The sequence below is a fragment of the Fukomys damarensis genome, unplaced genomic scaffold (assembly GCF_012274545.1).
Source record: "Fukomys damarensis isolate Sample0158 unplaced genomic scaffold, DMR_v1.0_HiC HiC_scaffold_37, whole genome shotgun sequence".
Lineage (NCBI taxonomy): Eukaryota > Metazoa > Chordata > Mammalia > Rodentia > Bathyergidae > Fukomys > Fukomys damarensis.
In genome coordinates this window covers 40,531,226-40,545,441 of record NW_022900949.1, presented here as the reverse complement: position 1 = coordinate 40,545,441, position 14,216 = coordinate 40,531,226, and the positions used below count along the sequence as shown (strand labels likewise).

At 56.7% G+C, this 14,216-nt stretch overlaps 1 protein-coding gene across 1 annotated transcript in view; it reads left to right on the top strand.

The window, feature by feature from the left end:
• Plxnb1 (plexin B1) overlaps positions 1-14,216 on the top strand; it is a 27,482-nt gene that overhangs the window by 1,324 nt on the left and 11,942 nt on the right. The window contains exons 3-21 of the mRNA XM_033759776.1: positions 3,393-3,445; positions 4,043-5,155; positions 5,864-6,046; positions 6,379-6,507; positions 6,630-6,730; positions 7,039-7,171; positions 7,436-7,592; positions 8,052-8,160; positions 8,234-8,342; positions 8,743-9,423; positions 9,605-9,727; positions 9,915-10,037; positions 10,366-10,459; positions 10,541-10,713; positions 10,877-11,028; positions 12,606-12,711; positions 12,868-13,004; positions 13,341-13,517; positions 13,738-13,909. Coding sequence (XP_033615667.1) covers positions 4,049-5,155; positions 5,864-6,046; positions 6,379-6,507; positions 6,630-6,730; positions 7,039-7,171; positions 7,436-7,592; positions 8,052-8,160; positions 8,234-8,342; positions 8,743-9,423; positions 9,605-9,727; positions 9,915-10,037; positions 10,366-10,459; positions 10,541-10,713; positions 10,877-11,028; positions 12,606-12,711; positions 12,868-13,004; positions 13,341-13,517; positions 13,738-13,909 — 3,966 coding nt within the window. The 5' untranslated portion in view covers positions 3,393-3,445; positions 4,043-4,048. The remainder of the gene's footprint in view (positions 1-3,392; positions 3,446-4,042; positions 5,156-5,863; positions 6,047-6,378; positions 6,508-6,629; positions 6,731-7,038; positions 7,172-7,435; positions 7,593-8,051; positions 8,161-8,233; positions 8,343-8,742; positions 9,424-9,604; positions 9,728-9,914; positions 10,038-10,365; positions 10,460-10,540; positions 10,714-10,876; positions 11,029-12,605; positions 12,712-12,867; positions 13,005-13,340; positions 13,518-13,737; positions 13,910-14,216) is intronic.

Below are 14,216 nucleotides of genomic sequence, written 5' to 3'. Positions count from 1 at the left end.
CCCGGCGCCGGCAGGCCGGGCGCCTGGGAAGGTCCGCGTGGCGAGATCGAGTCTGCCTCTCCAGAGCCACAGCTCTTGCAGGCTGCACTCGGCGGGACCTATAAAGGCAGAGTAGACCACACCACGAGCCTCCTGGCCCCCGGAGGGGTCCCTTCTCCACACACAGACCATTTGGCTGGCGACTGCTGAGCACCTCGGGTCGTCGCGGATGCCTGGGAAACTGGGGCTCCCTTCACCCCACTCAGCGCGCAGACAGCAGGGTGGGCACTGTGCACCCGGCACTGTCAATGAGTAACCCGCCCCAGCCGCGAGCCTTGGGAGTGGGGCAGGAGGGTGGAAGGGAGGCCAGTTTCCCACTGGCTTCCAGACCAGGTGCAGGTGTGGAAAGGCGAGTTTGTGAGACTCTTCGGTTGGCAAGGACAGCTTCAGGAGGGTCTGTTGGTGCTTGCTTTCTGTAGACAGAAATCGAGCAGTTCTGGGCAATGCTGAAGAGGCTCAGAGACAGATTGGCCCAGTACAGGCCCACCCGGCAGGCCTGGGCAAGGGTAAAGTTAGAGTTGGGCTTTGGCTGTGAGCCTGGGCAGGGCCTGAGAGGTGGGGAGAAGGCAGGAGGTCCTGGCTGTGCAAGTTGGGGATGTGAGGCTTGTCTCCCAATCAGCTCTTTCTGTCTGCTCTAGCCTGGTTGTTAATAAAAGTGCAGGTAATGCCTTTTTCTTTGAGAGGCCAAGTGGCCAGGTTTGTGTAAGGCCCCTATCTCCTCCACCAGCCAGGTTTCCTTGGAAGTGAAATGGGGGCCTGTTCACCATGTGGGGAGTACCTGGTCCATGCTGATGTCTATGGCAGCTGCTGGGCCTCTGAATCAAGAGCCATACTCCCTGCCTGTAAAGAGCTTTGAGTCCAGGCTGGGAGGATGGAAAAGGGGGAGAAATGGTCTTGGGTGGTGTCTCAAATACCAGCACACACTCTACTGGCAGGGCAGTATGTTCCAGTCTGGCTAGGAGTGTCCATTCCATCCACCACACAGGTGACCTGCTCTAGAGCAAGGGAGGGTTGGGAAGACTCCCAGGGAGATGATGGCTGGGTGTGGGAATAGAGAGGAGTAGGATAGAGAGGGAGTGGGCATTCCAGGCAATGGGAACAGCCTTTGCTTGTGATGGCAGGGAGGAGTGGAGCAGCCTTCCTTCAGGCAGGAACGAAAAGCATGCATGTGGGAGGATGTGGACCAGAGGGCTTGACCTTTATTCCTCAGGCCTGGTAGACCCCAAAGCCTCAGGAGGAGGGAGGCACATCATTTCTACTCAAAGAAAATTCAGAGAGGTTTTTTTTGTGTGTGTTGAATGACTAGGGGCTGCTCTGTGAGATGGCAGAGGTTAAATGAAGTACATGTGTCCAGCACAGAGGAGAAAACGTTACTGTCCTATGGACTCCTCCTGCCCATGGTATATAGGGAAAAAGGAAGGAGTGCTGGGTCCTGCTTCACAGAAGGACTGCAATTGAAGAAGCCTGGCATAATTTTCCAGAGTGGATCAGCCTCTGACTTCCCATGTGTCCTGGCCAGGAGCTCTTCTGGTTCCAACATTTCTTCCCGTGGGTTCCTTGACCCAGCTGTGATTTCACATTCAGGGAGTGGCTTTGTTGCTGCCCCTTGAGGGCTGGAGAACCTTGGCATGCAGTAGGCTCTGAGCAAATATTTGCAAGCAAATTAAACACTGAATGTTGGTCTAACTATGGGACCCTATGCCCAAGGCACATCCTTGGAATGAGGGGGCAGGAAAAGTGGGCAGTAGCCCAGTGAAGGAGGTGGCCTCTGCCTATCCTCAGGTGGACTCTGTGTTCCCAGAGGAAGAAACTCTCTCTAGCCTTTGGAAACAAGGTGGAGGGCTCCTGCGCAGCCTGGCTTTGCCACAGTCCTGGGCTTCTGGCTGGGTTCAAGACTTTCCCCGACACCTCCTTCCTCCCACCCCCTTGGGTGACAAACAGAGGCAGCCTTGTTCCCGCTCCCATAGAGCTGCCCTGTTCTCTGCACACTAAAAATGGAAACCCCCAAGCTATTTTGGGAGCGGTGCCCAGCCAGGCTGTGGCCATGGCCCCCTGCTTCACAGTGTCCCTGCTCCGCCAGGCTGCTGTACCCTTCTTTGAGCCTTGTGCTCATCCCTGCTCACTTGGGCAGCCTCAGGAGCACTCTGCTGGGATGAGTGCACCTGGGAAGAGGAAAGCAAACAAGATATTCTGCAGAGAGTCTAGCAGCTAGATGATGAGAGGGACTGGGCAACATGGCCTGGGCACACGCAAGTAGGAAAGTGTTTTTCAGTCTGGGATGCATGGTTTGTCCTAGCACCTTACCAACTTTTCTGCTCCTGATGGGGGACAATTGGGCCCTGGGGAATGTGGTTTGCCATGGTTTCTTAGTTCTGGAACTCAAGAGCCTCAGCTGGGCAGCACCCAAAGTCTGGGCAGGTCCTTGGAATGGACTTGAGGTTGGGGGACAGCCCCGCATAATGATTTCCTCAGGACACCCTCCACTTACCCTACATCTGATCCCTGTCTCTACTCTGATATTCAGGAGAAATACTCAAAAGATGGACTGCCTTCCACAGCTCTCTAGGACTTAGTGTTTGAACTAGGAAGTGTGCATGCATCTATTTGGTGTCTAAATGTCAGAATGTGGACGATTGTATGTGTATGTCTCCGGTGGGTATGACATTTGCATGCATATTATGTGTGTGTGATATGTGGTGTTTGTGCATGAAGGGATTGTTTCCGAATGGATATGTCTTTATGTGGAGTATGGGTGCCTGTGTGGTATGTTTGTGTTTCTGTGTGTGTGTGCATGTGTGTGCTGTATGTACAGAACATATCTGTATGTATCTATGTGTGTATATGTGTATATGCAAAGTTTTGTGTGCGGTGTATGCATGCATACTGGGTATATGCATGCATCTTGGGGTGTATGTGTGTGTATCTGCCAGTGTGCTGGTGCTTGTTTGAGCCAGGATGGACCGCCTGGTCTCTGTGGAGGGAATGCATGTGGGTGCCTTGGTAGGGTAGAGTTTGAGCAGATGATAAGAACACAGGTACTGAGAAAAAGAGCTTTTAGAGGGATAGGGCTGTGCTGAGGGCCTGACTGGCCCCTACTGGCCATAAGGCTCCTTCCTAGCTGACCTTTCCCAGGCCCCATGGGTGCCTGGCTCTGTCTGCTGTCCTCCCCCTCCCCGTTTGGGCTCTGAGGAGGCGTCCTCTGTGGAATGTGTTTGGTGGCTGAGGGCCAGGCCAGGCCTGGCTGTACAGACAGGCCAGGCAATGGGGAGGGGTACTTTTGTGCTGGTTCCGTGGTAGAGAGTCATGCCTCTTGTTCAGCCCCCAGTTTCACGCTCTGCTTTCCCCTTGGCTAGGTGACTCCTGCTCTGGTCATGCTGTTGTCCCCTGATCTAGCTGGCCGTGCCAGGTGAGTCTAACCTTACCCCTGGGCAAATGAGAGCAGTGTGCCTCCCTTCTGCTCAGGGCTCCCCAAGGTAGGGTGCAACCTGTCAGCCCCCACTCTTCCCAGCCTAGATCTCCTGCTTTTCTCTGGCCTGGTGTTTCTGTGGTTGTCATCCTTCTGGATTCCTGACCTAAAAGGGCCCTTGCCCAGTTCTTGCCTCAGACATCTTCTGACACCTGGTGGCTCCTGAGACCTCATCTTCCCTCCTCCTTCTGGCCAGGAAACCACCATCCAGGCAGAGGGGCCTCTCCCTTCCTTCCCCTTCCTTGCATTTCTGTCCCTTCCAGGCCCTGCTCCTGATCTGTGTTGTGGTGCTAGGTAGTGGGGGAGGAGGGTGCAGGTCTCTGGAGAACATAGGCCTACAGGAAGGGGTGGTGTTGAAGTTTGCAGGGACAGTGCTCTTTCTTCCCTGATGGAGTAGGAGCCCATCTGGGTCTGGAGCTCCTGTTGACCCCAAGGTTAGGAGGGGCATCTTGACAGTGGCACAGACTGGTCCTTTACCAGTGACCTCAGAATGCTCTGGGGGCCATATGAGCTCCATTTTACCTCTCTCCTTGCCAGGTGACCATGCCAGCCCTTGGCTCAGCTCTTCTCCAGGTCCTCTGGGCTGGGTTGGTCCTTGCCCTCCAGCCTCCTCCACCAGCTGCTTTCACTCCCAATGGCACACATCTACAACACCTGGCGAGGGACCCCACCTCAGGCACCCTCTATCTGGGGGCCACCAATTTCCTGTTCCAGCTGAGCCCTGAACTGCACCTGGAAGGCATGGTGTCCACAGGCCCTGTTCTAGACAGCAGAGATTGCTTACCTCCCGTGATGCCTGATGAGTGCCCCCAGGCCCAGCTCACCAACAATCCCAACCAGCTGCTCCTTGTGAGCCCAGGGGCCCTGGTGGTGTGCGGGAGTGTGCACCAGGGCGTCTGTGAGCAGCGGCGCCTGGGGCAGCTTGGGCAACTGCTGCTGCAGCCAGAGCGGCCTGGGGACACCCAGTATGTGGCTGCCAATGACCCAGCAGTCAGTACTGTGGGGCTGGTGGCCCAGGGCTTGGCCGGGGAGCCCCTCCTGTTTGTGGGGCGGGGATACACCAGCAGGGGTGTGGGGGGTGGCATTCCACCCATCACAACCCGGGCCCTGAGGCCTCCAGACCCCCAAGCTGCCTTCTCCTATGAGGAGACGGCTAAGCTGGCAGTGGGCCACCTCTCTGAGTACAGTCACCACTTCGTGAGTGCCTTTGTGCGTGGGGCTAGTGCCTACTTCCTCTTCCTGCGGCGGGACCTCAAGACTCCATCTAGAGCCTTCCGCGCCTATGTGTCTCGTGTGTGCCTTTGGGATCAGCACTACTACTCCTATGTGGAATTGCCTCTGGCCTGCCAGGGAGGCCGCTACGGACTGATCCAGGCTGCAGCAGTGGCCACATCTGGGGAGGTGGCTGGTGGGGAGGTGCTCTTTGCAGCCTTCTCCTCAGCGGCACCCCCTACTGTGGGCCAGCCACCTTCTGCAGCTACTGGGGCATCCAGAGCCTCTGCACTCTGTGCCTTCCCCCTGGATGAGGTGGACCGACTTGCTAATCACACACGAGATGCCTGTTATACCCGGAAGGGTCTCGCTGAGGACAAGACTGAGGTGGCCTACATTGCATATCATGTTAGTTCCTCCTGTGACCAGCTGCCGGTGGTGAGTTCTGGTGCGGCCCCAGCCTTCACCTTGTGTGAGACTGCTGGCCAAGTAGTGGGGGCCAGGTAGCTAGCTGCCCAAGGGGCCTGACTGGAAGCTGGTGGTAGGGTGAGGGACTTTCAAGTCCACAGGTATTAGGGCTTCTTTGGGCTTGGGTCATAGACGGGTACCTTCCCACAAAGGGCATGCAGGGTGCTGAAGAGGTGGTTTTGCAGAAGTGAGCTAGGAACTAGCCAAGGAGCAGATGTTGGAATGGTGCTATTTAGATTCTGGAGCAGGAGAGGAAGGTGAGGTTGGGGCTTGTGTGGTTGTACCTTCAGGACCAATACTGGGGGAAGACACTACTCATAGGGAAAGTGGGTCAGTGAGAAGTGTAGAGGGCCCAGACTAGTGTGCTGGGAGGAGAACAGACCAACTCTGAGAGGCTTGGGAAGTGGCCCAGGAGAAGGCAGAGAACAGCACCTCAGGGGTGTGCTTCCAGGCTAGGGCTAAGAAAAGGTGGGACCACACACTGGGGCGGGGATCAAAAGGCAGCTGGGGACAAGTGCACCAAGGGAGGGCTGAGGACACAGCTGTGTGAGGTGCTGCCCGGGGCGGAGTTGCCAGGGAGGGCTGGCAGAGAAACAGGGCTGGGAGAGGTCCAGGGTGCTCGGAGCAGGGAGGTTCTCCACACAGGGCCTTCCTGATGCTGCTACTTGCTGCCTGCAGGATACCCCGGATGCTTTTCCCTGTGGCTCGGACCACACGCCCAGCCCCATGGCTAGCCGTGTCCCATTGGAAGCCACACCAGTTTTGGAGTGGCCAGGGGTTCAGCTAACAGCTGTGGCAGTCACCATGGAGGATGGGCACACCATTGCTTTCTTGGGAGACAGTCAAGGACAGCTGCACAGGGTAAGTCTACAGGAAGTATCAAGCCTTGTCCCAGGATTTGGAGGAGATGGGCTGCTGGGGACCCAGCCTAGGAAGTGCATCTCCTGTGATCCTTGGGCCTGGGATTTGTGATATGTGACATGGCCCCCAGCCCTGGGCTGGGAGAGATGACTTGTGCCTCTCTTCCCAGGGCTAGGTAGTGTTTACCTGTGCACTCCCCCAACCTAGGCTGGCTGCAATGACCTGTGACTTCCCAGAAGAAAGTTCTTGTCTTTAAATTGCTTCTGTTACCGTAGAGGCGGCCTTGGGTCTGTGATGGACTTGGTGCCAGACCTTGTGGTCTCTGATCGTAGGTGTACCTGGGCTCAGGGAATGATGGCCGCTCATATTCCACGCAGAGCATCCAGTGGGGGTCTGCGGTGAGCAGAGACCTCACTTTTGATGGGACCTTCGAGCACCTGTATGTCATGACTCAGTCCACAGTGAGTGCCTGGCCTAAGCCAGGACATGACTGGTGGGAGGGGCCTCTGGGTGGCCAGGGACCCTGATATGGGTGCGTTCCTGGTATTTGGATTGCTGGCCCCAGGTCCTGTCTGCTTCATAGCTTGTGAAGGTTCCTGTGGCCTCCTGTGCCCAGCATCTGGACTGTGCATCTTGCCTTGCTCAGCGGGACCCATATTGTGGGTGGTGCGTTCTCCTTGGCAGGTTGGTGCCCTGCTGACTCCTGCCTGGCTCCACCTACCCAGCCTCATGCCCTTAGTGCTCCAGTGTAATCGTGTCATCCAGGATTCCTGACTTTAGGCCCTTGACCCACAATCCCTGCCCTCTGGATGCCCCCGTCCCCCTGCCATCTTCTGTCCTGGCATCATTGCCTTGACAGAGCAGAATAGGAGCCTAGTATCAACCCCCACTTGCAGGCCTGGTGCAGGGCCTTAGGATTGTAGTCATCCTGCCTTGTGAGTTCCTGATGGCCCTGTGCGGGTCTCAGATAGATGCTGGTCATTCTCAATCAGATGCAGTCGCCGTTCTGAGTGCTCCAGGGGCCAGCGCCCAGAGCAGTGGCTGTGGAGCTTCCAGCCTGAGCCAGGCTGTCTGCGAGTGGCAGCCATGAGCCCTGCCAACATCAGCCGAGAGGAGAAGCAGGAGGTGAATGACTAGAGTGGGCGGGCCCCAGTGAGGGGGCTTCTGGTGATAAGTTGAAAACTTGGATTTCTGTGTCTTGTGTGCGAAGTTCTACATGGCCTTGCATAGTCGCTCTTCTTTGGGCCTCGGTTTCTCTATTTGTTATTAATGCAGGCCAAGAGTGTTTGTGAAGGCTCGTGGGCTGGGGCCTGCTGGTGCTGTCCACGCTGGTTTCCCCATAAACTTGAGCCCAGGTCTGTGACCTGGTGTCCTGGGCTCTTTTGATAGGTTTTCCTGTTGGTGCCAGACCTGCCACCCCTGTGGCCTGGGGAGTCATATTCTTGCCACTTTGGAGAACATCAGAGTCCTGCCTTGCTGACCGGTTCTGGTGTGATGTGCCCTTCTCCAGACCCTAGTGAGGTCCCGGTGCTACAGAGAGGAGCTGGTGGGTGAAAGAATGGGCCAGCCCTGTACCTGAGAGCCACAACCTGCTCCCACCTGGCTCTAAGGGCTGTGGTTGGGGTGAGATGTAAATCTAGGCAGAGGGCCCTAATTTGGTGGCTTTTTTTCATTGTTTTTTTTTTTTTTTTTTTTTTTTTTTTTTTTTTTTTTTTTTGAGATAGGGTCTCACCGTGTAGCCCAGGCTGGCCTGAAACTTGCAGCGACCCTCTTGCCTCAGCCTCCCGAGTGCTGGGATTACAGGCGTGCTGGCCCCTGGAGCACTCTTGGAGTATCAGCACTTGTCCCCAACACTGCAATGTGTCCATTTTGTGCCCTGTGGGCGGTGTTCCCCAAACCTGTGTTCTTCCCAGTGTTCGGGGTGCTAGCCCTGCTCTACATGGTCTTTGTGGCATCTCTGGTACCTGGCCACTCCATAGTCTTCGTCTTCTCTCACATTTTGCAGACCACGTGTCCATGAGTGTGGAGCTCAGGTTCGGCACCGTGGTGGTCGTCACAGCTTCCCTCTCCGTCTATGACTGTGTGGCAGTCACTGAGCTCCACCCGTCCGCACCGTGAGTTCCTCCCCAGTTCCCTGCTCTGGGGTTCCCTGTGGCGACACCCACCCCATGGCTGTGCTCTGTACAGGTGCCAGGCCTGCGTGAGCAGCCGCTGGGGCTGTAACTGGTGTGTCTGGCAGCACCTGTGCACACACAAGGCCACGTGCGATGCTGGGCCGATGGTGGTGAGCCAGCAGGTGAGTGGGCACTGGGGTGGGCACATGGGGGCTTGGGTCCCCAGTGTGAGGATGTCTGATGGCCCGGGGCTCTGTGTGCCTGCCTGCCTGTCTGCCTGCATGAGGCTCTGTTTGAGTGCCTGAGCCATGGGTAGGGTGGACTCATGGAAGAGCAGCTGCAGATCTGTCCTGCCTGTTTTGGGAGAGGACGTTTATAGCTGACAGGCAGGAGGTGTGGCCTTTGCCTCACCTCAGCACAGACACCCCTGGAGCCAGTGCTCTGTGTTTCTCCTTTAGAGAATTAATGGGTTGTTTTTGTTTCTCTTTTCCTTGGTCTCCTTCCTTCTTAACATACCCTTTGTCTGCTCCTGCGTTTGCCTGCTGAGTGGCCCTTCCTGTCTTCTTCTGTCTCCCCCTTTAGAGCCCGCTTTTCTCCCTAGCCCCTCCTACAAGAGACATACCTAGCCCCCTCCCACCCACAGTCCCCCAAACCATGGTCACACCTACCTCTGACACCGTTCCTGGGGAGCCTGGGGCTCCTTCCATAACCCCAACCTCACATGTGTCACCTGGGGTCAGGCCTTCCCTGCTCAGTCCCTGGATGCCATGGGCAGGATCTGGCCCTATACCTTCCCCCACCTCCACAGAGTTACCTCTCCACGAGAAGCCCCTCCTGCCCAGCCTCCCCACCAGACCTGGAAACTCTGTCCCTGCCCCCACTGACTTGGGACCTGCGGCCATACCTGAGGACCTCTCGACCTCCCGCCTGGCACCCTCAGAAGCAGCAGCAATGCCCCCTGCAGAGCCTGACCCTGAAGCCCTTCCCTCTACGGTGGCCCTGGACCAGCCCCCTGGCACTGCTCCTGCCACTACTTTCCCAGGGGCCGCTGGCTCCACGAAGCCTGCTGTGGACTGGCTCATGAGAGAAGGCGGCGAGCTGCCCGAGGCAGACGAGTGGACAGGGGGTGACGCGCCCGCCTTCTCCACTTCCACCCTCCTCTCAGGTGATGGAGACTCAGCAGAGCACGAGGGCCCTCCTGCCCCCCTCATCCTCCTGTCCAGCCTGGACTACCAGTACGACACCCCCGGGCTCTGGGAGCTGGTGAGGTCCAGCCCAGGAAAGAAGACTTGGGAGGGGACTGGGGGAGACATAAGCCCTTCTCACCTCGGGATTCGCCATGGGGAGGGGCATGGGGCAGGGCCTTGTCCTTGGAGCCCAGCAAGGCAGAAGCTGAGGCCAGCAGGGTGGGCTGCACAGACGGCCTTGTTCTTGGTGCCCGCAGGGAGAGGCGAGTTGGAGGGCCAGCTCCTGCCCCTGTGTGGAGAGCGTCCAGGGCTCTACACTCATGCCTGTCAATGTGGAACGAGAGGTCCGCTTGCGTGGCCAGAATCTGCGCCTCCTGCAGGTACGTGTACCCTGCACACAACTGTCCTTGCAGCCCCCTTGGAGGATGACAGACTCTGTGACCCCTGGGGAGCAGGCAGAGGACATGGCCCCACATCTCACCCTCAGCCTAGGGACTGCTGGAGAACTGGGAAGCTCCTGGGCCCAACTCCAGAAGTTGCCCCAATGGTGGTGTTTTCTGGCCCCAGGACAGCCCAGGAGACAGTGAGTGTGTGATGCACCTGGAGGGCCGTGAGGTGGTGGTGAAGGCCCAGGTTGAGTGTGAGTTGCCTCCGAATACCTGGTGCCATGTCACGTGCCAGCAGCACCAGGTACAGACCTCAGGAGCCTGGGTGGACAAGGGAACTCGGGCCACAGGCTGGCTGCTAACTGTAGTTGTCCACATTGTCCACATCTCCACTCTGACCCTGGAGAGCAGACTCTGACCGTGCAGCCCAGTCTGATATCTTAAATTGGAATCCCAGTCTCCATTCTAATTATGTCTCTAACCTCCCACCCTTACCCCATGGAATCCCTGCACCCCAACTCTGACCTCCAGTGCTGTGCTCATAACTAGTCATTTTGGTCCTTTCTTGAGCTATCTCTGCCAGGCCTGATGCCTCCCCCAGCCCCAGACTGACCCTACTCCCACTTCTCTAGCTCAGCTATGAGGCCCCACAGCCTGAGCTCCAGGTGGAGCTGTTTCTGCGTTGGGCCAGCCGCCTGCGTGTGGACAGTGCCGCTGGGCTGCATGGTGAGATTCCCGGAGGGGTCACATGGTGTGCAGCCGTGCAAGCTGCAGGCTGCCTCTCACATGTGTCCCTGCTGTCTTCAGTGGTGCTGTACGACTGTTCTGTGGGACACGGGGACTGCAGCCGCTGCCATTCCGCCATGCCTCAGTATGGCTGTGTGTGGTGTGAGGAAGAGCATCCACGTTGTGTGGCCAAGGAGGCCTGTGGCAAGTCTGACGCAGTAGCCACCCAGTGCCCTGCGCCCCTCATCTCCTCGGTGTGTGAAAATGCTGGCTTGTTCCTTTCTCACTGCTGTCTTTGGAGGGAGGGTGGCTGTGACATGGATACTGGGGACCAAAAGTGGGGAGGCTAGGGCTGCCTTTTTAAGCTGCAGGAGGTCAACAGGTGGGTAGAGGTGAGTAGTCCTATTCCTGGAACAGGTGGAGCCACTGACTGGGCCTGTAGATGGAGGCACTCGAGTTACCATCAGGGGCTCCAACCTGGGCCAGCATGTTCAGGATGTACTGGACATGGTCAGGGTGGCCGGAGTGCCCTGTGCTGTGGATGCCCAGGATTATGAAGTCTCCAGCAGGTGAGCTGCTGAATCCAAGTGGGTGGGCTCCGTGGATGGCTTTCCCTTTTGGGGCCTCCCATTCCCTGCTCATCTGCCTTCCCTTTCCTGTTTTCCTTGTTTCTGGTCCTAGTGCCTCAGTGTGGGGGGTGCCATTGAGGCCCTGGAACACCCACCTGTAGGTCTCTGGCCTGGGCTGCTTGGGGATCATTTCAGACCAGGGCAAGGTTGCTGCCCAGGGCCATCTCCTGGCTCCGCTTAGGTGTTCTTGTCTGGTTTTCTTGAGTGAATGTGGATATTGTTGTGGTAGCAGTGAACTCAGTGGCTGGCCTTCTCACAAGCTGACCCTTTTCCCAAGCATGTCCTGGCGGGGCTGTCAGGCCGTGTGCTGTGGTACTCCTGCAGAGAGCCAGGCCCCTCTGTCCAGGGGAGCCTAGTCTCCCGGAAGCTCTGCTCCCGTCCCAGGGCTCACAGTTTACTGAGGTATTCTGGGTTGTGGTAGCCTGGTTAGTAGTTGCAGGGTCCCAAAGGTGCATGCACAGAACTCAGGAGGTGGCTCCAAGCGGCAGGGCCCAAACCTGGTTTAATGCCAGATGAACTGGAAAGCCAACAACAGATCTGTAACTTCATCCTCCAGAGGATGTCAATTCAGGAGGCTGTACAGTCTATTTTATTTTATTAAAATTTTTTTTCTGGTCCTGGGGATTGGATCCAGGGACACTCTGCCACTGAATTACATCCCTAACCCTTTGTTTTTCTTTACTTTGAGACAAGGTCTCACTAAATGGCCCAGGCAGGACTTAAGCTTGTGATCTTCCCTAAGTGCTGTGATTATTAGGTGTGTACCACTGTGCCTGGCATCACAATCCGTATTTTAAACAAACAAACACTTTGCAAGAACACGGAGCTTTCCTAAGAACGTGTTCTGATTGAGAGCCTAAGGACACTGTGACTATTAATGATTCCAGAACCATAAAACTTATAAAACAATTTGTAAAGCAATTAAAATATAGCCTGGCTGGAGTCTTCCCTGGGTAGTTCACGTATCACTTGTTCTGTGTTTCCAGTGTTTGCAGGGACTTTCACAGTGTCACAGACTCCAGCTAGTACAGGCTGAACATTAGAACTAATTTGCCCAGGCTCCTGTTTTCTAGCTAAGAACCAGCATTTTCTTAGATTGCTCACATCTATCTCCAGATCTGACTGGAGACTTTTAGGTACTTTTATCCAAGAAGAAATCATGTTTCTATCCCTTTGCAAGTGGGTGTCCTGCCCGTGGTGGTGGTGGAGGACTTGGTGCCAGGCCCACTCATTAGCTTGGCCACCCCACAGTCAGCCTGTACAGGGCTCCTTTTGAATATATGCCACAACAGCGGGATAATTCCTCCCTGCTGGAGGCCTCTGGGGAACCAGACGTGTTTTCAGGTGCCAGGTCCTACCATGCGCCGAAGGAGATCCTTCCAAAGCAAGAGAGCATCCTGACCTGCCCCGGAGGGTGGGGAGGAGGGATCATCTGATGGGGGAGGAGAGGGGCTGCTGGGTCACTTGGAGGCCTCTCCATGCCGTCTTGCAGCCCCTTGCCTGCCTTGTGCCCACAGTCTGGTGTGCATCACTGGGGCCAGTGGGGAGGAGGTGACTGGTGCCGTGGTAGTGGAAGTGCTGGGAAGAGGACGCGGCGTCTCCGAGCTCAACTTTGTCTACCAGGTGCCTGAGTCCCACACTCTGAGCTGCCCTCAGCTGCCAGTGGGTCACCTTCACAGGGCTGTCCGACCCAGGGCTGTCTTATCTGTCTTGGGCTCCCCCAGCCTTTCTGCTTCTGGCCTGACATTTATTGGTCTCTCTTTGTCCCCCTTCCCACAGGACCCCAAGGTGCATTCCATTTTCCCAGTTCAAGGCCCTAGAGCTGGGGGTACCTGCCTTACCCTGCGTGGTTCCAAGCTCCTGACGGGGCGCCTGGAGGACATTCGAGTGGTGGTGGGAGACCAGCCTTGTCGCTTGTGAGGGCTGCTTCCTCTTCTTTTGGTACCGGGGATTGAACTGGGACCTTGCGCTTGTAAGAGAGGCAGCAGAACCACTGATCTAAATCCCTGTCCCTTTCTTATCTTATAAAAGTCCACGGGCCTCAGGGAGAAGGTGGAGGGGGCAGGGTGCTGGGGAGAGCAGGGGTGGGAGGAGGGCCATATCTGCCCCATAAGAAAGTAGTCCGACCCTTCTGAAGCCAGGCTGTGGTAGAGACTGAAGCCAGCAAGGAAGGAAATTGAATAAGGTGTGAGCAAGTCCTTTGTCCCCCATCTTGTGCTCCTACTTCTTCCACTCCCATCTCCCCTCTACAGGCTCCTGCAGCCACAGCTGGAGCAGCTGCACTGTGAGACCAGCCCCTACCACATGCCTGCCACCCTTCCTGTGACTGTGTGGTTTGGAGCCACTGAGCGGAGGCTTCAGCATGGCCAATTCAAGTATACAGCAGACCCTAATGTCACCTCCGCTGGCCCCACCAAGAGCTTCCTCAGGTGTGGGGCCAAAGGCACGGCTGCATGGCATGTGACAGGGAGGTCTTTTAACTCTACTTCTGGGGGAAGTTCAGGGCTTTGTGTGGGAGGCTGCAAATCCTGTGCTGCTGTTTGGGAGAAAGGTTCATGTGGTTTGGGGCTGGGGCTGAGCTAGCTGGGACTGGGCTGTGCTTTTGATCCTGGTTCGAGCAAACTGTGTGGCTTATGTGCTGTGTTTCAGTGGAGGGCGTGAGATCTGGGTCCGTGGTGAGAATCTGGATGTGGTACAGATGCCAAGAGTCCGAGTGACTGTGGCTTCAGGACCTCTGCAGCCTGCTCAAGGTCTGGGGCGGAGGCGCCATGTGGTCCCAGAGGCAGTGTGTCCCCCGGGATCCTCCTGTGGCGGTCAGCATGTAAGCCACCTTGGGCCTCCCTATCTGCATAGGTCCGGCCCTCCCTCTCCCCTCTCCCTTCTCCCCTCTCCCCTCTCCCACCTCCCCCACCCCCAGCGGCTGCAGTGGCTGCTCACAGCTTTGTGCAGGCCCCCTTCCATGCAGCCCCTCACTTCACCCTTCTGTCTTCCTCCACCAGTTTGAGGAGCCTTGCACTGTGAACTCCTCCCAGCTCATCCTGTGTCGCACACCTGCCCTCCCTGGCCTGCCCGAGGACCCCTTGGTCCGGATGGAATTTATCCTCGACAATTTGGTCTTTGACTTTGCA